Source organism: Armigeres subalbatus, chromosome 3 (genome assembly GCF_024139115.2).
Source record: "Armigeres subalbatus isolate Guangzhou_Male chromosome 3, GZ_Asu_2, whole genome shotgun sequence".
In the NCBI taxonomy this organism is placed as follows: Eukaryota; Metazoa; Arthropoda; class Insecta; order Diptera; family Culicidae; genus Armigeres; species Armigeres subalbatus.
Window position 1 is genome coordinate 311,776,548 of NC_085141.1, and position 24,168 is coordinate 311,800,715.

The 24,168-nt window shown below is 40.1% G+C and overlaps 3 protein-coding genes across 4 annotated transcripts in view; 2 read left to right on the top strand and 1 right to left on the bottom strand.

The window, feature by feature from the left end:
- Positions 1-630: 630 nt before the first annotated feature.
- On the top strand, positions 631-6,447 carry LOC134225276 (uncharacterized). Its single transcript, XM_062705217.1, has 7 exons — positions 631-961; positions 2,612-2,997; positions 3,066-3,141; positions 3,203-3,404; positions 3,631-5,602; positions 5,665-5,809; positions 5,876-6,447. Exons 2-7 carry the CDS (start codon positions 2,626-2,628, stop codon positions 5,971-5,973), a joined length of 2,865 nt encoding a protein of 954 aa, XP_062561201.1. The 5' UTR covers positions 631-961; positions 2,612-2,625; the 3' UTR covers positions 5,974-6,447.
- A 4,222-nt stretch (positions 6,448-10,669) lies between these two features.
- On the bottom strand, positions 10,670-11,457 carry LOC134220775 (uncharacterized). Its single transcript, XM_062699876.1, has 2 exons — positions 11,143-11,457; positions 10,670-11,086 (listed from the first exon to the last, which is right to left on the bottom strand). Exons 1-2 carry the CDS (start codon positions 11,265-11,267, stop codon positions 10,675-10,677), a joined length of 537 nt encoding a protein of 178 aa, XP_062555860.1. The 5' UTR covers positions 11,268-11,457; the 3' UTR covers positions 10,670-10,674.
- An 875-nt stretch (positions 11,458-12,332) lies between these two features.
- Positions 12,333-24,168, top strand: part of LOC134225277 (ADP-ribosylation factor 1) — a 48,675-nt gene continuing 36,839 nt past the window's right edge. The window contains exon 1 of one of the 2 annotated variants that reach the window (XM_062705220.1): positions 12,333-12,830. The gene's annotated coding sequence lies outside the window, so the exon portion shown is untranslated. Of the gene's footprint in view, positions 12,831-23,415; positions 23,937-24,168 lie in introns of those variants that run through there. The other variant, XM_062705219.1, reaches the window with a different exon arrangement.

The following is a 24,168-nucleotide window of genomic DNA, read 5'->3' on the forward strand; positions in this document are numbered from 1 at the left end:
ATTTTGAAAGAAAATATGAAAAATGGTAATGGGAGGGAGGTTTCTTTTGGGGCAAAATGAAATTCAATTTCCAAATTAAAATATCTGACAGTTTTTTTTACAGTGGGACCATTTGGATCTGACAGTTGTACAGTTTTGTTTTGAAAGTTTAAACTTTTGATTTCAGAGTGACATTCCACTTTTGAACCATTGCTGACGCAAAAGTTTCTGTACTTTTATTTTAAACATACGCACCTCTCTACGAAAAAGAACCAACGCAATTTTTTATTTTAACCAATGGTTTTTTTAATTTCATTAATGATTTTTCTTTCTGTGTAAAGATTATAGCTTTGTCTAGCGTTCTGAAGTGAAAATGTGGCAAAATATGCAAAACTAGCTTATGTACAAGCGAAAGAGAGCGTGAACAAAGAGAGCCTCTCTTTTGCACATACGACCTATTCTCAAAGCAATCTAGAAATAGTAAACATCACGTGGACCTCTCTCATTAAAATGAAAGAGTGGAAAGCCCTTTAAAAAAAAATTCCGTGTATCAACCGTCGTTTCAAACTTTGCAAAAATACCACCTGGTATCGTGCAGCTCGACAGAACGCTGCTTCGCCACAAGGGTTCCGGTTCGTTCCCATTTTGAACGCGGTACAAAATTAGCGAACGAACCACCAAGCGACCAGCCGAAATCAAAAGCAGGAGCCAAATCTCCTACGAGTTTCAGATCGTATTTTACCGTGAAAACCAGTGAAAATCCTACGTGATAAAACACGGACGTGTGGAATAAGGCGCGGGCAAGTAGCAAAACGTCCAGTTCGAGTAAAGTTCGTCACGGTTCCGAAGTTGTGGTGTCCGAAAGCCAAGCCAGTTTTGGAGGAAATTGGGCGCACAGCACTACACAGTGAAATTCACTCGAAGCGGTCGCACAACCGAGAGTAACCTACTAGAGCGACGGAGGCGCCGATTAGCTTAAACGGTTAGTAGCGAAAGAAGGGTTAGGGGGGTTCGAATTTGGGGATCGATTTTTGATTTTTTCAATATTTCCTAGGTCTATTGTAGCTTATATCAAATCAAGAATCAAATTGACGAAGAACTACATATGATGCGTTTCATTGCGCTATAATTTGTGTTAGGTAAAACGCTCATTCTAATGCATCGTATGTATTTGGAATCCTATTTCATACCATTTATATGAAAAAGGCACTTAATACAAAACATGCTTCTTTATTTAGAAACAATAGCAAAATTGGAGGGCGAAAAGCACATTAGGCTGTATCATGAGATATCATAGCCTTTCAGTACAACTTTGTTGTACAAGAAAGGCAAAAAGCAAGAAAGGGTTGGAAATCTAAAAAAAATTAGAAATCACTTAAATAAGGTGAAAATAGCTATATAGGGAAATAGATCTCAACATCGGTTTTTCAATTTTATTCCAAAGGGGAATGTGGTGACGTCATGAAGCTCACGTCCATCGTCAACAAAATACAAAAAAATATAAGCTACAAGAGAAAGATTGTCGCTGTCCGGAACAGTTTTTGCTGGCTGGGATGGATTTGGAGCAAAATGTCATTGCAAAACCCATTCGATTCGACAGTTTTAACAGCAGAAAAAAGAGAATCAAAGCGTCAATCATGCTCTAGCTTTTTTTTTTTGCCTTTCTCGTACCACAAAGCTGTACCGAAAGGCTATCATTTCACTCCGAAAACGAACTTTTTATAGAAGCCTCGGAGGCCCGTAGTATTATATACCAATCGACTCAGCTCGACGAGCTGAGCACATGCCTGTCCGTGTGTATGTGTGTGCACAGAAGCTATAAAAAACATTAAACAACTTTTCATATAGAAATCCTTAACCGATTTTCTCGCAACAAGTCCATTCGACAGGGGACAAAACCTTGTTGATCACTATTAAATTTTATAACGATCGGTCATTGCGTTTAAAAGTTAGGAAGAAAATGGTACATCGGACCATATAAACCCTATATAAGATTGGTGTCTTAACTAAATGCGAGAAAGGCACCACCAACGCTAGGTGAATTAATCTGTTTTTTTTTAACTCATTGGTTGAGGTCTCCAGTAGCCTTGCGAGCAGAAGTTTTTTTTCCTGTTCGGGTGTGCCACTGGGACCAGTTATTAGATCTATTGATCTATTCCCCGAGCAGAAGTTGAAAAGCACACCAAGTTCCAGTTGAAATGTAGAGCCTAGAAGGAAGAAGAGGAAGGTAGTCAACTAAGTTCAGCTCAATTGAAAGAGCTAAAATCGAAAGATCATAATAATAACATTGTTAAGGAGATAGTTTCACGCTACTTTCCAATCTACCCGTAAATAATTATTTTTTAGAATAACTCCGGAACGTAATGTTTAATAGCAAAAATAGGACCACAAATCGTCTGGAATGCAGCACGTTGCAAGTAAATGGGATGATGGTTGATATAAAAAGGTTTTTTTTCTTCCTTTATTTATGTGATTTTCTTAATTTTAAGTTCTTCACTCTAAAAAGGTGTTTCATACACACGTATATGCAGACACCTCAATTGGCGAGTCGATTGAAACTAGCCATTTGTTCTCAATCGCTTTTGTTATGTAATACAAGATGAGAAACATTCTTCGAACTTTATACTTGCAGGTACCCTTTCAAGTATGGGCAAGGAGATCGACCCGGCCGACATTGGTAAGCACCCGGATCTAATTCGAAAGGCCCAAGCGGAAATGACACAAAGCGATGTTCTGGTGTGTGGCCGGTGCCACAACGTGTTCCACTTCATCGAACTGTTTAAGGAGCACAAAGAGCAGGAGTGCCGAAAGGAGTCCACCCTGAAGGACTGTCGTGAGACCAAGTCCAAGGTTTGGGCATTTTTGCTCTGGAAGGCAGCCCAGCTGAACAGCGATGGAGCAGAAGCCGGTGCCGGCAATGTTAACTCCTGGAAGCTTTACCAAACCTGGGTTAAGCTGGAGGAATCGGTGCGGGAGACCTGGATCGTGGCCGGCCGTACGATTCAATCATTCGCCAGGGTAATGCAACTGAAGAATGAGAAATAAATTATTTTTGTGTTATGACGCTCGGTTCTTTTCATTCACAGATGGGGCAAGGAAATCTGCAGGAAATGCCCGTTAAGATTACAAAAACGATTATCGAAAATGGACCGGATGAGAAGAGTAGGAATTTTGAATTATTTTTTATCATTCAGCATCAAATAAGTAAAAAAAACATTTTCAGAACCAACAAATCCGGTTTCTACACCCCCGGCAGGGCAACAGAACCGGTTTACACCGAACCGCAAGCCAGACATAAAAACAACTCCACCTCCCTTGACAACTTCCACACCGATTAGGTCCGTTACGGAACCGGAAGTGAAGAAAACGCCAATTTCCACTCAGGTTAAGAAACCGGAATTGAACGTGGTGAATAAAGGAGTCGGGTAAGTTAATCAGAATGAAAACAAGAAATTTATTATTTAATTGAAAAATTACGTCTTTTAGAAAAGGGCGACGTTATTCGAAATTAAATATTAGTTATAACTCGAACATGAACATTTGTTTGAGAATTGAAAATCCTTTCTCGGCATTCATAGTTTAGTTTGCCTCCAAGCTTCATCTTAATTTCCAATTCTCTGTCCTAACAATTTTTTTATCAAATCTCGACAGCAAGCGTTCCGTTGCCAAGCGCACTACACCTGGCAGCGGTGAAGTCGTCGAGGAGGAAGTCGAAAAAATCCTGGCCAAACGTTTCAATCCTCGCCGCAAGGAGCACGAATATCTGGTCAAGTGGTCCAAGTTTGCCCACGATCAGAACACCTGGGAGCCGCTGATTCATCTACAGACGTGTCAGAGTGTGCTGGAATACTTCGAGGTACAGCTGGCCAAGCAAAAGGAACAACGGGCGGCGGCTGCGGCCCGTACTCTTCAGCAACAACAGGCGGAAAAAGCTAAAACATCATCTGCACCGACAACGTCTGTTGCTGCTGCGACTGCTGTCTCCACGACGAGCTCATCTGCATCCACCGGTCCAATAACCGTCACCCTCACGCCGAGTCCGAATTTAACCGTCACCGTTACAAAAACGGCTTCCCCAGCACCTACGACTCCGATGGTGACACAAGCGTTGCCAACTATCACAACCGTACCGGTAGCGATGACATCCCCCCTAGGAGGGAGACCGTCGCGCAATTCCAAGATCAATGCCATGGACAAAGTCAAACAGTGGGTCGGGAGTAACCCTCTGGCCCAAGCCGGGAGTTCTGGCAACGAAGATACGTTCGGCAAGCGGAAACTCGACAGCGACTACGAACCCGAGGAAGAAGAGGAAGTAACGATCAAAAGAGTCAGAGCCGACAGTGCGACTGTGAACCAGGCTTTGGTCAAGGCACAACAGACTGGAAACGTTAAAATCGTTCCTGTTAGTGCAAAATCGCCAATTAAAGTGGTGAACGGGGTCGGTGGAGTAGTTAAAAAAGACGATGGCAATGCAGCGGAAGTTATTGTGAAAACATTCAAGGATGGTACCGCGAGCGGAGTGGTTAAAAAACCTGGATTCACCAGCGCAAAGAATGTTGCTGGAGAGGCCCAGGTTCAGATCGTCAACCGTGGAGAGGTGCCGAAACAGGGAGTGTTCAAAGTCAATGCGAATACACCATCTCCACAGCCTTCGCCAGTTGCTACTCAACGACCAACGCCTCCAGGAATGACCACAACCACGACGACTCGAATCGTTCGCAAAAATGTCGGTGGAACTCAGCAACTCGTCAAACAAGTCGTTCGCACCACCGTCCCAATCCAACAAGCTATGCAACAACAACAGCAACAACAATCTAACGTTGCTGTTGTACAGAGACAACCATTACAGAAAGTAGTCAACAACACCAGCCCAGCCGGTGCGCCAATTCCCAAAGTCACCACCAACATTGTCCAACGTAGCTCTCTGTCTCCGAAACTATCACCAGGACAAACTGCCAGACCGGTAGTCAATCGCAACATTAGGAGTGCGCCTGTTGCGAAACCTACGACATCGGAACAAAAGATCAACGCGCTCCGCAAGCAAGGCCTGAACGTAGTGAAACGTGTCGTTTCGCCAGCAACACACGTCGAACCGAAACCCGCGATCGGTAATCACGAAGAGGAAGAAGACGACGGCATTCCTGACCCCTTCCCGACCACTTTTTCAAACCCGGCACCCCAGTCTCCTCCGCGAGCCATGACTCTCTGTCCGGTGACGGGCAAAGTGCTTGGCCAAGCCGAAGGCGAACCCGCTATCACCCCCGAGGAGGATAAATCCAAAGTGAAGAAGCTCCCAATGCATCCCCAACAGCAACAGCTGGTGACCCACCAAGAGCAGCATGACGCTCAACAACAGCAGGAACAGGACACCCAGGTGCAACAGATTCTCACCAACGAGGATGGTTCCCCAATCATTGTGGCCGGAGAGGACGGCACTCTGTATCAGGTAGCGGGCAAAAATGCCGAAGGCCAAACCATTCTGATCGCTCAGGGTGCCGACGGGGAGCAACAGTGCGTTCTTGTGGCTTCACAGGAAGGTGAAGGCGAAGAGGGCGCCGGAGGTGTCCTGACGCTGGATGCGGCCGTCTCGGAAGCGGTCGCCCAGATCGGTGTTCCACAGGAGGTGAGTTGCTGGTTGCTGATTAGATGATTGTTTGTCTTATTTTAATTCCGTTTATTTACCAGGGGCAACAAATGACCGAGGAGCAAGCTGCCCAGTACAAGATGCAGGAAGGAGTGGATCCTAATCAACAGTTGACGATTCAAACGGAAGATTCGCAAGACGGACAAATTACGGCCGAGGTTGTGCAAGCGGATCAGCCCTCGCCTGGTAAGTTGAAAATTGTCACAATACGACTGAACGGTATTGAAAATACATTCGATTGATCATTCACAGGTGGCACTCGGCGAGTGGTTCTTCTTCTCCCCGATGGAAGTTTCATGATGACTGAGGTAAACGAGGAGCAATACCAATCACTGAATTTGGTAAATTAGAAGCAGACGAAGCGTAGTGTGGTTCTTACAATGCTAGCAAGATATTTTCTTATTAGTTTCATACGTTTTGTATGCCGCGTCAGACATACGCATTAGCATTAGTTCTACTGTAGTTATGCGAAGGTTACGTCGTGTGTTGATTATGAGTTCTCAAAAGTGATGAAAAGTCCTTTCCTAATTAGTGTACATATGCTTTGGTAATATAGATTTAAACGAGAAATTCGCGCTTCTCAAAATATTATACATATATAAATTGTTTTATCCTTAGGCTATATTACTTATATGTTCAAATAATGTTAGAATATCAGAACTATTAGACCGTTTAAGCACGTAAAAACTAATATATAGCTGAAAACCGGCAATGTTTAAATATGAAGAAAATAAGATCATTGACCTTAGACCACGTCAGTTACATTAGAATATTTAATTTACAAGATAACGTCGAAAATAGAACAGTGAATGACATTGAGTTAAGCCCTACAGTTAGGATTGTAAGTCGGGGTGACACGGATAGTTGCATATCTCAGAGTTAATATGAAATGTTGCAGTTTGCCAAGCTCAGTATGAAACTATTTTCAAACAAATCCTAATCAACCGGACTTACAGTTCCTACATTTCTTTTTGCTCTATTAATGAAGGTTTCAGTCGTGTGGTTCTCCCCTCAGACTCAAATTTCTTTTTTCCGAAACTACCCTGCTTCGATCATTATTCAAGAGTAAAAGACTGTAATATAAGCAAAGATATTTTTTAAGACTGTTATTTGTATTATTTATTCATGCTGTGCCTCTGTACATAGCGAGTTCAAAATACAGTCAGTTATTTCAATCCCGGTTGAAGGATGATAACAAAACTAATCACCGTTTTAAATTTGATTACGAAGATTGGCCTAGCATTTGTCCGATTTTGAACGAACATCGGCTGAATTTTTCATACCGCTCTTTTTCGGTTTTTGTTCTTGATTTTTAAAATAGTTAGAGGCTTCAAAACATGTGGGTTCTTCGGGAAAGTTTACCCGAGAGCCTCTATTTTCAAAATCGAAAACGAAAAAGTGCTGCACGCGTGAACCGGCCTGTAAAATTCAGCCGATGTTTACCAATCTATAAAGAAAACAGCACTTTTTAATTTTTTGTTTTAAATTTTATAAATAGGTACTTAGAGGCGTCAAAAAATATGGCACTTTGAGAAGAATACAGCGGAATAACGCGCACTTGTATCCATTTGGAGAAGTCAATTGACCTTTCCCTTTAAAAATTGTATCTTGTTTTAGTCTCAGTCGATTCTTTGGCTTATTTAAGGTCAACTTGTCTAAGAACCCATATTTTTTTAAGCCTCCAACTATTTTTAAAATGGAAAAAGTGCTGTTTTTTTTAGATTGGCCCGATTTTGAACGGACATTGGGTGAATTTTTCAGGCCGGTTCACACGTGCAGCACTTTTTCGGTTTTTGTTTTTGATTTTAAAAATAGATGCTTCAAAAATATGGGTTCTTTGGGAAAGTTACCTTAAGGGTCTGTCTCATTTGGAGAATTAAACTTAGAAGTGACAGTTCGAAAATTAGCAAATCACCCGTTCATAAGAATGGCTGGTGCTACCCATCAATTTCAATAAGACATCGATGCAAAATTATTCGATATCTGTCAAAAGTAATCTTGCCATGCGAGCAGGGTTATTTGATAATAAATTATTGAAATGTCACTTTAAGTTTATTTTCAGTATAATTCTCCAAATGAGACAGACAATTTTAGTTGTTAAACCTTTTATTTACACGTTTGTACAGCAAACAATAAGCCATTTTAGTCGATAGAATGACACTAACATTCATAGAATGACATTGCAGCCTAAGAACAAATTTTTAGTCCCACATCAATTTAAAATGCAAATTAAAAATAGTTCCGGGGCTACAAAAAATCTGAAAAATTGGGGTTTGGCTCAGTTTTTTTATGCAGATTCAGAATGTGTAAAATAAAAACATATATACCCCTAAACAACCCAATTCTCTCAGTCGATTCTTTGACTTATTTAGGCTTTGGTCCGATTCGTGAATTAAAATCGAATTAAACTTAAAAGTGACAGTTCGGAAATTATTAAATCCCCCGCTCATAAGAATGGCTGGTGCTACCCAGCAAGATCAACAAAACATCTATCAAAAATGATTCAATATCTGTCAAAAGTAATCTTGCTCTGCGATCAGGGTTATTTGGAAATTAAGTTTAATTCAATTTTGATTCACGAATCGGACCAAAGCCTTAATAATATGTTCGCACTAGGGATTTGTAACATGTTATTCGGCTATCTTGATGAGCTTTATTTTGTCGATGATTTGAATCCAGTTTTCCGCGAGCGGTACAGGGATATATTCCACTAAAAAGCTTTGAATAATGTTCTTATCTAATGCATAAATTGATAATATTTACGCAATGTAAGCTAGCGCCGCCAAGCGGTTTAAATATAAGTTAAGATTACTTCCACAACCATGGTTTTGACCATCCCAACAACTTTGAAGCAAATGGCAACTTCTAAGGCTTTGGTCCGATTCGTGAATTAAAATCAAATTAAACTTAAAAGTGACAGTTCGGAAATTATGAAATCTCCCGCTCATAAGAATGGCTGGTGCTACCCAGCATGACGAACAAAACATCTATCAAAAATGATTCAATATCTGTCAGAAGTAATCTTGCTCTGCGAGTAGGGTTATTTGGAAATTTTTGAACTGTCACTTTTAAGTTTAATTCGATTTTAACACAGAGAACAGACATACAAGTCCGTTCTCAATCGTGTGTAAGGAATTTAACGGACCTTTTGAAATGCAACAGAAGTGGCAATCTCGTGGAGGCGCTGGCATCGCATAGTTTCTCTCATCAAGAAGCTGTCAAAATTTTCGGCGCCACCACACCACCCACCATGGACATAAACAACAGATCCTCCTCCTCACTTTGGTTTCAATTCCATACATGATGTTTCTTTCTCACACTAACGCACGCGATTTCTCTGCCATCAAGGAGCACATGGTTTGTTTTGTGATGAGGGAAGATCCATTAATTACGTAACGCGAGAACGATCATGTATGATCCCTCCTCTCCCCTGTTACACTTTTTGTATTTATAAATTATCTGTTTTCCGAGTTTTTCACACCTCAGGCAACCCCCTAACTCCTCTAAACGTTATGTAATTTATGGATGTTCCCTGAGATGTTTCGTTGGTGAACAGCAGCTACCACCTCTGCCTGTATTTTCAATTCGTTTGAATCTTTACCATTCTTTCCATTAGCCACAGTCATCGTCACAGCCAGCAGTGAAGCACTAAAAGGATGAAAAGGCCATAATTTGTGCTCAAGTATATTTATGATTTTTCTATCATTCATGTCCCTTTTAGTATTTCAATACGGGTTATGTATAGAAATCTAACTAGCGTTTCCGGCAGTGAATAATTGTCTCTCTTCGACAGTAATTTTAACTAATTTCAATCGGAACATACTATTATAAGCATATATTTATTCACCAATATGGGAAGTGGCTATAGCAGAAACTCTACTTGGTAATACAATCAGTTTGCTTGAAGGTACGAAAATGCGTTTTGTTGAATTTGTTTTTTAACCTTATTGGTTCCATAGTGCATGAAAAATAAACATCAACATTTAGCATGTGCTGGAAGAGGCGGCAAGCTTGGTATCATTTTGGCGCGCAATGTTTGTTTGGTGGAATGTGACAGCTAGTACGCACGACGTCATGAAAGACACCTAGCGCCACCAAACGACGTATTGCCACAGTCAGTATTCTAACGTACTTTGATTTACACAACTTTTTGAGTAAAATTTGTTCTAGCCTGGATGTCTGTTATCTGTGATTTTAATTCACGAATCGGACCAAAGCCTAAAATTTTACCGATTTGGGGATATCTTAGCAATGAGATAATTTCTTTTACACAAGCAGTTGACTTTCCAACTAAATTGACCTCCATCGCAATAGTTTCAACTAAAGTCATGTATACTAAACTATGTCATGTATGTGAACCAGGTGGCTATCTGATCTATCAGAAAAGCTGTTGTTAAAACATATGTTCTTCCAGTTTCTGCTCCGAACATTCGAAGTGCCGCTGCTACGCCATCATTAACATATTTCGTAGAGCTCTTGACTTTCATCTTCTCCAAATTGGAAGTTTTTTTTCGAAAAATCCACGTTTTCTAGAGTCTGTCCATATGCCATTCGAAGATCACAAGCTTTCTTCAGATGAGTTATATCAGCGACGGATGTATGAAGTCCATTGACTTCCATGGTGCTTTGGTCGATCTGGATTGTACCGTTTGCAATCCATCCTTGGATCATGCTTTTGGCCACGTGCACACTGTCAGGCATGATTTCGAGTGTTCGAGATTGATCACAGGGGTGTTCAATTGGTTTATTGTGAAGCACCTTATCCCTGGTATGTTGGATTCCACAATCATTCCAGAACTTTTTATTATTGCCTGAAAAAATCGTAATATAAATTACAATCTTAATTACTAAATAGCTAGTAATTGATCTACCTCCGCAGTCGCTTATTGTTGCCTGTACGCGCAGTCCGGTGGATTCTGTTTTCCGAATAATATCGAACAAAATGGATTTCAAACAGCCACTATCGATTGAATTCCCTGTATAGTAGTATGCAACTACTTGCTTCCACCGTGCTCGAAGTCCTACCAGCATAGATACCATTACGTGATTAGCTATCCCGTCATGGTTGGGAAGCGACAAACTTCCAGGTTGTTGCAATAGTTGATACCTGGCTGAATCGCCATTTCATCGAAAATTACCGCACAGTTTTTGTCACCTTCTTGCATACTAGGCACTTTATGGGAAAATAAAACGAATATTTCTTCAAGTATGCCGCTCTCGAAATGAATAGCTTGAAAACGTTCACGTAGTGTACGTCCGCTTGGTAAGAACCACTTTTTTCTTTCCAATTCGTACGCGGTTGACCCACAAGAGAACTTGCAATGAAGACCATCGGTAATACTCTTGTCTGACCATCGTTTGACTCTTTTCACATTGTTAGTCAACATATAAAACTGGTCTTTGGTCATCGAAGCTTCTGCATTGTCCAGCTTTCTTTTTAACTTCCGATTCTCCGCATCGAAACTAAAAAAAAACAATTCCAATTAGTTCATAATTTAACTTCAAAAATGATTTCGTACCTCGAATTTTTGATACAGGTTTTACATTTCGGAACAGTTACCAGCTCTTTCGCCATTTCAACACCGGCCAGCCCCTCAGGATGTAGGAAAGCTTCGTCCAAAAACTCCATGTGCATAAACTGCATTCCACCCAGATCAATGTTTTCTTTGTCGGAGTCCTGTACGACGGGGATACAATTTTCAGCTTCTAGTTGTCTGTATCCTTGACCATATTCGAGACTTCACGAAATAAACCCATTATGCATTTAGATTATGTTCTGGAATGATATTAACTTCATGGAGATAATGTTCCTTAAACTTTTAGTTTTTCTTATCTTTTTTACGATCTGCCAATAAATTTATTGTGAAAGTGCTGCGTACCAGTGGGGGTGGGGTGCAGATGGCGGACGGTATCAGTTGAGTAGATGGCAGTACATAGTGGGCTAACGTATATATCAGATCAAAAGTTTACACAGGGTTTTCAATAAAATTTGTTCTAGCCTAAATATCTGTTTATCTGTGATAAGACTTTGGTATCGAAATATTTGTTTGTGTTCAAACAATAATTCTCGGGTACTTATTCAAAAGGACGTATGTGATTTTGTAAACAAAGATTCAAACGACGATTTATCCAATCTGATGGTACTCTCACGCAAACCAACACCACCAACAGGTAGCCGAAGGCTTCCCCTACCTGTCTGTGGTGATGGTTTGCGTGGGAGTGCTATCAGATTGGACAAATCTAGATTGCTTTGAGAATAGGTCGTATGTGCAGAAGAGAGTTTCTCTTTGCACTCTCTTTCGCTAATAGATAAGCTAATTTTGCTACATTTTCACTTCAGCACGATAGACTAAGCTATTGTCTTTAGATATCTGCTAAGAAATCCGAAGAGAACTTCAGTATAGTTCTATAATAATCGAAAGAGAATGAAAGTCAAGAGAGCCTCTCTTTTGCACATACGACCTATTCTCAAAGCAATCTAGAAATCGACTTTTGAATCTTTGTTTACAAAATCACATACGTCCTTTTGAATAAGTACCCGAGAATTAGAATAATTTAGTACAAGGTAATGCACACCATTCGAATTTCGCCCTACAAGTACGCAGCCAAAATCGGAAATGTCAGAATTTCGTTCGTTTCATCATCGTCATCATCATTGGACGCAAAAAATGCACCAAATCTGATGGCTTGGCGATGTCTTTTCGTTTTCGTCCACTTGTCAATTTTTCACTCGCATCATCACCATCGCGCTGTTTGTCGGAGGCGATTTTTCGCAAAATTTACAGTTGAAGGCAATTCATTTCGCAATCGATTGTGATTCACAGTGATTGGACGGTGATTTGGGTTGAAAAGCGCGTTCGCATTCGCTCGGAAGATTAGTGCATTGCCGGGAAGTTGGTCGTTTTGCAGTGCCCCTTGTGGTGAAAAGGCGTTCCACACGATATTCTTTCTGGGGTTGACGGACCAGCGAACATCATCATCGGGAAGGAACAAGTGCTGAGTGTGCGTGTGAATCGTCAGTGAGTTTAGTTGCTGGCGGAAAAGGGCGGACGGACAGGTTATTCGAATAGGGATAAGGAAGGTGAAAAAGCTGCAGATCCTCCCACGGTTGTGTTTATCGGATTTGTTGGTGGAGTGGAATTAGACCGTGAAGTGATCCTGAGGACGTCCCAGATTGTTTAGTTGCTGGTTCTTTCGAGGTTGTCTGGTAAGTGAAAGCTTTCTAAATCTGGATTAATTCAAGATCAAAGTACAATATGGTACCATGCAGCTGGTTGATAGATTAAGTTAGAATAGTCTTTGTTGTTATATACCTGGGTAGCGGTAGAGCATTGAAGTTTTTATGTTGTACTATCGCTTCCTTGATCTTACTAAAATTTTAATTGTAATTTATTAACTATAACAATAATATTGTCCATTTGGGCAGTCACGTCGACTGCTGAATTTTTAATCAAATCCTTAATCCTTAATGCGCTATGTTGAAATTGAAAACATCATATCTGTAGGGATTGAGAGGGGTATGAGTAAATATATTGTGAAATAGACAAAAATTTTCCGAAAGGTAATCTCTGATAGGGTAAACAATCATTCCCCCGAGAGGGTATTTCTGATAGGGTAAACAATCATTCCTCGGAGAGGGTATCCCCATATAGATATAATTATCAAGATGTTGGGGTCAGTGCAAATTAGTACTCATTTTATGGTTCCAATGTACTAAGCTCGTCAGTACCCAGCGGTACCCAGTAAAACTAAGCAATCGTTCGATTTGAATTCGAATTTGTTCTAATTTTCTACCGTTGTCATGGGTATGATTGCATTTGTTTGTTTATCGTTTTCCTGTCGATGTCGGTGATGAATTTTGGAATACAATGAAGATATCGTATTATATTATTTGTTTCTAAATTTATTAAATACTCTTTATACTTTTAGGTCGATTTATCATGAAAAGACTTTCTGCTCCAACAAGATTCCGTCCATTTTCGGAGTATCTGCGGATGCAAGCTATGCATGTCTGTATAGACAAGTCGTACACGAACTCCCAATGAACACCACCGATCGTCCCTAGACCCGTATTTTGTTTTCGTAAAACCGTCTTACTTCGACGGAAATTGGTCAGATGTAGTCAATTACGATATAGCTGACCGGTTGCAATCCGGGAGAGAAAAGTGGTTGAGATAGTGGACGTATTGCGTGTACAGTTTGAATAATTGAAACGACCTTTCCCGTACAACATCCCGAATTCGAGGAATATATTTAAGAGGGAGTGGGATGAAAGGATACTTCAGGTCAAGTACACCCACGCGGGCCGTTGAAGCAAGTTTCAGTGCGGCGTATAGGCGCAAAACTTCAGTTTGGTTCAGCACAAGCGTGACTTGTACAGACAGCTTGTCTTCTCCAATAAACTTTGCTAGTTTATTGGCGGATATTTGTTTTTTTACATGATAGTCATTTCATTTAAAAAGTTGCCCGCATCATCTTCCAGATTTGGATTTCTGCTGCTTTCAATACTTCATGTTTTGGTTCCTTTCCTACTTTGAAACTTATTTAATTTTGAGATTGACAGTTAGCCCATACATTTTCTGTTAAATTTTCCGTTTCCGTCACCGTTCATTGAATTGCGTTTGAGACTATATTTTTAATCTTCCTGTGATGCTTTACAGAAGCCATACAAGAATATATTACATTCGAAGTGAAACAACAACAACTATTCAGGTCCTGCCGATATAACTTGAGATTCCATCAGATGGTTAACAATATCCATTCGAATGAATTCTGAAAATTAGAATAGAATCAAATAATGTTCATCGATGATAAGAAAATGCCTTCAAAATAAATCATGAAAATACTTTTGCAGAATTCCTGGAAAAATCAAGATTAAAATCCATTATCAAACTCGTGTAAAAAACCTAAGGTTTTTTTACATGCAGCAATCTTCCTATTCGAACCAGGTTGGCGGAATGACTTTCATATTTATCAGAATATCACAGTAAAGGATTTGCAAGCAACTGAAAAGTGCACATTGACTAAATTCACGGAATACATATTTGGAACCTTATTCTGGCCATCTTTAGATACTATTAATAAATAATTATTTGCATAACTTATAAACACTCTTTTTTTTAATACAGAATACCGAACGATGGGTGCTGAGAGCTTGCTTGGGAGTGCCACCTATGCACGAGCGATCACCTATTGATAGCAGCATTTCTGTTGTGCAGCTTCATTGCTGTAATATTTTGGTTTTATTAAATCACCCTTAATATATTATTTATAATTCATTATTACTTACATTCTAGTATTATAATTGAGCCAGCCTCGGGCTGCAAGTCTCTTAAATAAAGACAAAAAAAAGTATTATAATTTAGCGGACCTTTTTTTCTCAACATATTTTTCACTATAATATTCTACAACTTTTCCGTGTTGCCAGTTTCACCAATCAACCAATAAACTTTCTTAACAATAGGAATAAAAGGCGCAGGATAAGCTGTTTTATGTCTTTACTGAAAATAACACAATAATAAATGAATTCATAACACACATTATGTCTACATCCTAAACAAAAGAATAATGTTCGCTAAGTTACTTCAGTCATCTTCTATAAATATTACCTGACCTTAAACAGATAATTTTCTTTGACAGATTTTGGCCATACACCCTAAGAATTCTTAAAAAAATGACACAGAATTAAAAAAAAATATATAATCATTCAATGGGTATTTCTCAGATTGTCTGTGGTTTGTAGATCTATGAAAACTTATAACATTTACAGAAGAGCTTTTGAAAAATTAAAGATTCAAAATCTAAATTCTTTTAATGATAGACCCATAGTATGAAAACTTGATAATGCATTAAAAGAAGTCCTGAACCGAACGAACGAACTAAGAACACATTTTTCAGATCAACTTATATATCATTATAAAATAGATTAATGAAACCTGGTCTCATTATTATAAATTCCATATTTGTATAATGATAAATTGCTTTAGATCTTGGTAGCCTTTTAAACAATCATTGAAAGTGAATAAAATTAAAATCACTATTCATCTGTGAATTTAGGTAAATTTCGGAGTTTGGAATATATCCTTTTATGGTTTTGAAAATTCCTTGTAATAGCTTAAATGTATAAATTACCGGTCATTGATATCTGTAAGGAAGTGCATTTGGAGCAGCTACTGAGGGACTTATCCCAGGGACTCAGAAACCGCCGGCACGCCGTGAACAGTCCAACGTGCTCCAATGGAATTAAATTTGCGTACTGTAAGAAAAAAGACGCTCTAAGCTTTAGATGCTTAGGCCTTTTTGGGACCTAATAAATCAACATTTTCACATCAACAGAGTCATTTCGGGAAGCAAAATGTGCGCAGAGTACTCGTTCTCCATATCCAATTATAGCTTATTATTGCTTCTTCGCATTATATATCTGAAAAAATAAATAAATGGTCAATGAGAAAGAAATGTATAGAATTAAACGAATAAATCTTTTTGCCAAAATTCCACGGAGGCGCATATCCGCTTCCAGCTTATTATTGTTTGGTGAAAAATAATATTCGACAATGTTGCCATGACGGCAGTGCTAAACTTTGTTCTAATATGGGGTCGTCAATAACTTACGTACTGATTCGTAATGACATTTCTGGGTACCGAGGATTGCCCATATCTTGCAAAACTGGAACCATAAAATATTCGCCAGTTTCATATTGATTGTTGGTATCCCTGATAGGGTAAACAATCATTCCCCTGGGCCCTGAGAGGGTACACAATATTTCCCCCGGGTAAACAATAATTCCCCCGAGAGGGTGAACAATAATTTTCCTGAGAGGGTATCCCTGATAGGGTAAACAATCATTCCCCCGAGAGGGTATTCCTGATAGGGTAAACAATCATTCCCCTGAGAGGGTACCAATGTATCAATATGTAAGCAAATAGTTGCGTAGAATATTGTTGATGATTTGTTTTTGATTTAGATGCAAGATTGATGTTCTAGAGCCTGGTAGGTTCTATCCGTGACTGCATTTCGAGATCAGTGATTGATTTGAGTTTAGTGTTAGAAAATGTAAACAAAGAGTAAAATCATGAAAGTAAATAGTTTCGTAGAAGGTTTTTGATGATTTGTTTCTGATTTTGATGCAAAGTTGATGTTCTAGAGCCTGGTAAGTTCTATCCATGACTGCATTCCGAGATCATTGGTTTATTTGAACTGGGGTAGAATATTGTTGATGATTTGTTTCTGATTTTGATGAGAGATTGCTGTTCTAGAGCCTGGTAAGCTCTACCTGTGGCTCTACCTATGGCTGCATTCCGAGATCAGTAGTTGATTTGAGTTCAGTGTTAGAAAATGTAAACAAAGAGAGAAACATGTAAGTAATGAGTTGCGTAGAATTTTGTTGATGATTTATTTCTGATTTTGATGCAAGATTGATGTTCTAGAGCCTGGTAGCACAGATAAACAGACGTCTCGCTCAACGCATGTTCCATCGTTCATCTTTTTAACGGTGGATTGAATTGTTTGTAGGTGATCAATCGGCCACTGATGGCGCTTCTATCGATTTTGCTTGTGTTTGACGTTTACGCTCTACCGCCATCTAGTTGCCGTTTGTCCAAACACAGTAAATCTAGAATTGGGCGATAATGATTTCGTGACGATGATTTTGATTGCATTTTTTCGAAGTAAGACGTCTGTTTCTCTGTGCTGGTAGTTTCTATCCGTGATTGCATTCTGAGATCAGTGGTTGACTTGAGTTCAGTGTTATAAAATGTAAACAAAGAGAGAAACATGTAAGCAATGAGTTACGTAGAATATTGTTGATGACATATTTCTGATTTTGATGCAAGATTGATGTTCTAGAGCCTGGTAAGTTATATCCATGACTGCATTCTGAGATCAATAGATGATTTGAGTTTAGTGTTCGAAAATGTAAACAAAGAGAGAAACATGTAAGCACTGAGTTGCGTAGAATATTGTTGATGATTTATTTCGGATTTTAATGCAAGGTTGATGTTCTAGAGCCTGGTAAGTTCTATCCACTACTGAATTCCGAGATCAGTGATTGACTTGGGTTCAGTGTGCGAAAATGTAAACAAGGAGTGAGAACAAAGTCAGCAAAGACTGGGGTGGAATATTGTTGATGATTTGTTTCTGATGTTGATGCAAGATTGATGTTCTAGAGCCTGGTAAACTCTATCCATGGCTGCATTTCGAAATCGTCGATATCTGTGGTTGACTTGAGTTCAATGTAACAGATAGTAAGAACTTGCAAGCAAGGATTTGCCTAGAATATTGTTGATGTTTTTTTTGCCTTTCGCGTATACTAAGTATACGCACAGACAAACAGACATAACACTCGTCAAATTTTCATCGTTCACTGATTTACTGGTCAATTTAAATAAACATTAGTTGGCCAATCGATCACTCGTGGCGCGCGCATCGGTTTTGCTCCAGTTTGACGTTTGCTTACTACCGCCATCTGGTTCGTGATTTGCCTAACTAACTGAAATCAACAGATGTCGTTAGTGTTTGCATGACGATGAATTTGATGAGTATATGTTCTATGTGTTATGTCTGTTTGTCTGTGGTATACGTAAAGGCTATAGGATCACTCCAAAACAGAACTTTTGATAGAAGGCTCGGAGACCCATAGTGTTATATACCCATCGACACAGCTCGACGAATTAAGGTGATGTCTGTATGTGTGTATGTATGTATGTATGTGCGTCTGTGTGTACAAAATAAATGTGAGACACACTTTTTTGTACTTAGCCCCATCCGATTTGCTTGCAACAGGTTGCATTCGACGCGGAATCCTTCCTAATTTTTCGCTTTTAAAAATTGGCCCAATCGGCCATTGCGGAGTTATTAGTAAAACATGTTTTTCCCCATATTTCCCAAGGAAAAAAAAACCCAATGGAAAAAAAAATTTCAAAATCGATTTTTTTTTTCAAAAACTGTTGCAATGCATTCAAATGAACACTCAATGTGAATTGATGAAAATAGCTGAATCTATCTCCCTAAAGGCCATTTTTGACCTCTCTTATGTGATTTTCTTGTTACTTTTATGTGTTTTCTTGTTTTATTATACACGAGAAAGGCACCATCACCGCTAGGTGGATTATTCTGGGTTTTTCTTCTGTATTTGGTGTAAGATTGATGTTCTTGGGCATTATAAAGCAAAGCAAAATAATAATAATAAAATTGTAAAAGAGTAGAGCAGGAGGAAGATGTAGGGATTGAGAGGGGTATGAGTAAATCTTCTTCTTCTTATTGGCATTACATCCCCACACTGGGACAGAGCCGCCTCGCAACTTAGTGTTCATTAAGCACTTCCACAGTTATTAACTGCGAGGTTTCTAAGCCAAGTTACCATTTTTGCAGTTGTATATCATGAGGCTAACACGATTATACTTTTATGCCCAGGAAAGTCGAGACAATTTCCAATCCGAAAACAGCCTAGACCGGCACCGGGAATCGAACCCAGCCACCCTCAGCATGGTCTTGCTTTGTAGTCGCGCGTCTTACCGCACGGCTAAGGAGGGCTCCGAGTAATGAGTAAATATATTCACTGAATAAGGCGGTATATAGTACTAGATGCGAGAGGTGACAGTTGAACGAAGTGAGCATTCAGTTTTGTGATGTATTTCGCGGGAAGCAGTAGTGCTTCGGAGCTGCTGAGGATCGAGCAGCAGCTGGAGACGGCTGATCCGGATGCAGCCGTCTCCTAAGGACACGACAATATCGTACACTGATTAATGATTACTTAGACGTACAGGTTCATGATAGAATTAGAGGCGGAAGTATAGAATTGATAGTTCCGTCAGGATACGGCAGGCATGAAGAATGTTTTTATAGAAGTCGATTTGAAAGCGAGCGGAGGGTAATATTTGTGATGGTATATATCGCACGACCAAACTCCCGTATGAAGGGGGAGGGAAGAATATCAGTGTGGAAGCTGATATATCTCCACTGGCCTGTGGATACGATATCATAAAGTATATTATGAAAAAGTACGATATCAACGCAATGATATATTTTGAAAAGTTAATTTTGTCGACCAGTTCGCTGCCACCACGCCGCCAAGCCCGCTTCGAACACCTTCGCTGGCTGCTAGCGGTCCTTTCATGCAGAGCAGAGACCATCAATCAACACTCAGGGCAACCATAGGCCCTTGCACGCAAGTACCCTAAAAATGTGTGACGTTTGTACCTAAATTACCGCCCAAGGGCAAATAAACCTATATGATGTTAAGCTAAATCAGGTAGCAAACTTATTCAAATTGCACATCCCTGGATCAAATCAGGTTCGCAAAGGAGCCACCAAGCCTTGTCCTCCGGTGGTTGTCCCTAAATGAAATTTTTTACGGCTTTTGAGATAATTTAGGGTGGTAGAGACTTTGCCTGTACTTTCTCAACTACTCTGGGTCCTCTAATGGATCAGTGATTGACACACGTGCCTCCTGGCTGGCCAATAAACCCATTAGAAGACGGATTGATGTGAGTTTAAAGTAAGTTGAAGACTAATGACCCTGACGAGTCCCATACCCTATGAGGGAGATAGTTTCAGAAGTCAATAGCAACATTTTCGTTAGGTTTTTTTTCAGTAAACAAAAACCACTCTCACAGATAGATGCAGGATGCATTTTTTTTTTCAGAGCGAAATATTTGCATTTCTATCAAAGTATTTAATTAATCCAATAATGAAATACGTTTGCTGATTAAACCCACGGCATATTTGTTAGGAGGAATGTTACACAAAAATGAACAGCCTGCGGAGAGCTTGGTTTTACTGATTTACTGATTAAGTTACTCCTAGTCCGTTCTACGTACTCTGGCCAGTTTGATTGACCACATTGCATTGGCGAAGTAAATGGGACATCTGACCCACCAACATGAATGTTACTTGTAGTTTTTTAAAATTACTTGTAGAAATTCTTTCGGAAGTTCCTCTATGGTTCTGTCTCATTTGGAGAATTAAACTTAAAAGTGACAGTTCGAAAATTTAAAAATCACCCCGTTATAAGAATGGCTGGTGCTACCCAGCAATTCCAATAGGACATCGATGGAAAATGATTCGATATCTGTCAAAAGTAATCTTGCTCTGCGAACAGGGTTATTTGATAATTATGGAAATGTCACTTCTAAGTTTAATTTCAGTTTAATTATCCAATTGAGACAGACCCTATGAATTCATACTTTATAATTTATACAATTCCAGGAAGAAATTGGAGCATTTCAATGAAAGTCCCGTTTGAGTAATTCTTTCGAGACTGATTTAGAAAAACCATGCGCGATTTCTCGAATAAATTTATCGGAGACACCCTAACGAATATTTTTTCGAAAATTCCATTTACAATCCCGGAAATTCATTCAGAATTTCTCGAAAAAACTTCTTTAGGAAATTCTTCTTATTAATCAATTCCTGTGCAAATGTTTCAGGTAATTACCAGGCGAGTTACATCCAATGATCAACTGAAAGTAAGATACATTCAATTGTACTCTATACAATGGAGGTGAAGTTTGTTTATTTATTTATTCATGATACTTTTGTGTGTATCTATCTCTAGGATTAAACTATATTTTAATTAGCGACCAAAAAGTGGGGAGGTTTCTGAAAATCAGTGATATTCGGTAAGAAAACCTTAAAAGAAAATCGATTGGAATTTGCTCGGCTAGCAGCAGGAAAGCAGGAAAGTGACGCTCTTCAGTTTTTAATCAGTGCTAAACATCCCAACTCTTCGGTTCACACTTTTCCTATATTAAACTATCAGTAGATTTACAACATTATAAACTTTCTGCTGAAAAGAATTGGAAATTGATTACAAGAATATTCATAAAGCCCTGCCGTGACACCAAGAAAAAAACACCTTCTTTTCGAAGATGCAATTTGTTTTTGCTATGCAGCGTGCACACCAGTCAAGCAGTTAGACGAACATTAACTTTGCCCCCAAGAAAACGCTTTGCTGCTTTGTTTGAACGTGTGTGAAGTTGTTCGAACAACCATTTGACAGTTGGCGGCTCGGTTGGAAAAAATTAAAACGGTTTGATTTTGAGTTGTCGGGGTCAAGGTTCGCCGAACATGTTTGTGCATTTGTAGTGAAGTTGCATAAACCCCCATATATTTTTTGATGATTGGTGCTCAAGTTGGCGCTTTGGTCGTTCGTGTGTGATTATTATTTATTCAGACTAAGGCCGAAGTGGCCTGTGTGGTATATAAGAGTCTTCTCCATTCGGCTCGGTCCATGGCTACACGTCGCCAACCGCAGTCTACGGAGGGTCCGCAAGTCCTCTTCCACCTGATCGATCCACCTTGCCCGCTGCGCACCACGTCGGATCGTTGTCGAGAACCATTTTCACCATTTTCAGTCGTCGATTTTCGCGGTGTGAACGTTGGATGGTTCTCCCAGCAGCTCATGCAACTCATGGTTCATTCGCCTCCTCCACGTACCGTCCGCCATCTGTACCCCACCATAGATGGTACGCAGCACTTTCCTTTCGAAAACTCCCAAGTGCGCGTAGGTCCTCCACGAGCATCGTCCTGGTCTCGTATCCGTAGAGGACTACCGGTCTAATGAGCGTCTTGTAGATTGTCAGTTTGGTACGGCGGCGAATTTTATTCAATCTTAGCGTCTTGCGGAGTCCAAAGTACGTACAATTTACAGCCACTATGCGTCTCCGGATTTCTCTGCTGGTATCATTTTCGGCAGTCACCAGTGAGCCCAAGTACACAAATTTCTTCTATCACCTCGATTTCGTCACCACCGATGCAAACTCGAGGTGGGTGGCTTACATTGTTTTCTCTTGAACCCCTTCCTATCCTTTACTTCGTCTTCGACTTGTTGATGACTAGTCCGATCCGCTTAGCTTTCCTCTTCAGTCTGATGTAGGCTTCCTCCATCTTCTCAAAGTTACGTGCCATAATATCTATGTTGTCAGCGACCAAATAGCTGGACGGACTTATTGAAAATTGTACCACTCGTGTTAATCCCTGCTCTTCGTATTACCTCTTCTAAAGCGATGTTAAATACAACATTACAGTTGATCATCGATTCTCAACTGTTTCCTTGAGTGTTTCACTAAACTTAAGTTTATAAAGATTTTCCTATCGGTAATAAAACGTGTATTCATAACTGTTCAATATTAAGCTCTCTGGCTATTCTAGAATACTTTTCAAAGTGAAAAGGTACTCGTAAAACAAAATCATTCGGAATACTTTTTGTGGGATACCAATACTTTCACACAAAAGGTGCTGGTTGCATCCGACAATTCGTGACAGCGCTTGCTGGTTGCAAATGAAGTTACATGTTTTCCTCTTTGCATGTCCCGTTCCAAATTTGTTCTTTTACTTTACTGCAATGTAAATAAATACTAAGGTATGGAAATCCATATATTGTGTGCGTGCCTTTTGTGTGTGGCGAAAAATCCTTCACTACTACATTCGAACGAGCTCCCATAAGAAGCCGTGCAAATATGTACGTCACCATTTGCTGTTTACATTTTTCATCATCCACTAATACACTTGCATTTGGTCTTCTTCCTCACCTTCTATTTATTCTCATTGACTTTACTGCATTGAGTTTCACGCATAAGATTACGTTCAGTGTACGAAATATAAATTTTTTGTTCGAAACTTTATTTACACAACCCTGCGTCTGACAGCCGTGAGCGAATTGTCACTTTTCGGTTTTTAGTACAAATACCGAAGCCAACCGGCGAAATCCGACCAGAGTTCGCAGGAGGACGTGGCACAGCGAGAAGCAGCAGAAATCGAAGCAAAGCTGAAACAGGGCATCCACACATCGCCGCCTGGTTGCCTTGGTTAGAGCGTGAAGGGCTGAACCGTAGTCCAGTGGACTACGCAAGCAAATCATCGGCGGTAGTGCAGAAGAGACGGCCAGAGAGTTTTGCTTCCTTTCGCCTACGTGTTGGATTGATCATCAGCGGAGGTGCACGGCGACGGACCGGAGAAGAAAAAAGTTCGGAAGAAAATTTCGCCGCCATCTTGACGTGTGTGAAGTTCGTCGTCGTCGTTCCGTGCGTTCTCGCGACTGAAAATATTACGGATCTTTTGTGTCGGTCGGCCGTATTGCGCTCGGTTCGGTTCCGTCGCGAGTTGTCGTGTGTTCCGGTCATAGTGGTGCTGCAGCTCAGGGTGGCCTGGAGCCATACGGATTGCAGAACTCTCCGGGTCCCCGGTTTCTCGCTATAGTTAATCACTCCCTTGTTTCGGGTGTTTCTGGTGAATGAATCAGACGGTGACGACGTCGGCGATCATTTTCTCCAGCGGAAATCTACGCTTTGTCCGGAGGAAAAAAGGAAAACCTGTGTAAGTTTGCCAGTGCTGGAAGGATTTTCCCTAGAACCACCCGGAAGGGTTTTTTTTTCGGATGACAGGTGCTACACGAGAGAGGGAGAGCAAGTTTCGTGACTGAAGAGCTGCCAAAGTGCGTACCCTGCGTACCGCTCCCCGGGGTGGTGAATGATTTTCAACTTTCCAAGCGGCGAAAAACAGAATGGACTTCACTTCGGGAAGAATCTGGGAAGAAGTGGATTAATTT